The sequence below is a fragment of the Cyphellophora europaea genome (assembly GCF_000365145.1).
Source record: "Cyphellophora europaea CBS 101466 unplaced genomic scaffold supercont1.15, whole genome shotgun sequence".
Classification (NCBI taxonomy): domain Eukaryota; kingdom Fungi; phylum Ascomycota; class Eurotiomycetes; order Chaetothyriales; family Cyphellophoraceae; genus Cyphellophora; species Cyphellophora europaea.
Window position 1 is genome coordinate 362418 of NW_008481803.1, and position 719 is coordinate 363136.

Here is a 719-nt window from a genome sequence, read left to right on the forward strand (position 1 = left end):
ATGCCAATGATCAAGGCTGGAATTGCCACAATGATTGACATGACCACACGGTATAAAATGTGCCTTTGTTCACTCGCCATCATTTGCCGTGACCGTTCTTCCAGCGTAGGAGGATGATATGTATCGGCTTCGAAAGAAGGATCCACGTTTGTGACGGTAGATAAGATGCTCCGGATGGTATTTCGAGGCGCGTCCGGAATGTATGATATGGTTAGGACGGGATCACTTAAAGAAGGTGCGGTCCCGAGAGTCACCCATCCCAGCTCGCTGATGGCACTTTCGATGCGCTTTGGGCACTGCTCGCAGTGCAGCCCGCTGATGCGGATCGATACTGTGCGCAGAGAGTCTTGTCCTGAAGACGGACGAATGGGGGTAATTGACTCTAAGGCTGCGCCATAACCTGCGTCTTCGATGGCCTGGGAGATTGCGCTGACATTGTCCCTGCCCAAGAAAATGACGGACGCGATATGGCTGAGAAGGCTGATCTCCACCTTGTTGATGAAATCAAGCGCCTGGACAGCCCGCGTGATGTGACCCACACACGAACTGCAGGTCATACCATGGAGGTTATAGGTCGCATGCCAAGCATCAGTAGGGGCATTGTGCATCTCTGGTTTCTTTGCATTGTGGGGTTGCAACCGATCAACTGAGGCACCATACCCCACCGCTTCGATCATGTTTATGAGTTCCTTGGCACGCGATTCGGGTTCACCTCCCTC

General features: G+C 52.7%; 1 protein-coding gene across 1 annotated transcript; it reads right to left on the bottom strand.

Annotated features, from left to right (window-relative positions):
- Window positions 1–222: 222 nt before the first annotated feature.
- HMPREF1541_10928 (uncharacterized protein) lies at window positions 223–677 on the bottom strand (the record flags this gene model as incomplete). Its single annotated transcript, XM_008715597.1, has 2 exons — window positions 223–331; window positions 382–677. The coding sequence occupies 2 exons, from the start codon at window positions 675–677 to the stop codon at window positions 223–225; spliced, it is 405 nt and encodes a 134-aa protein (XP_008713819.1).
- Between the last annotated feature and the right edge of the window lie 42 nt (window positions 678–719).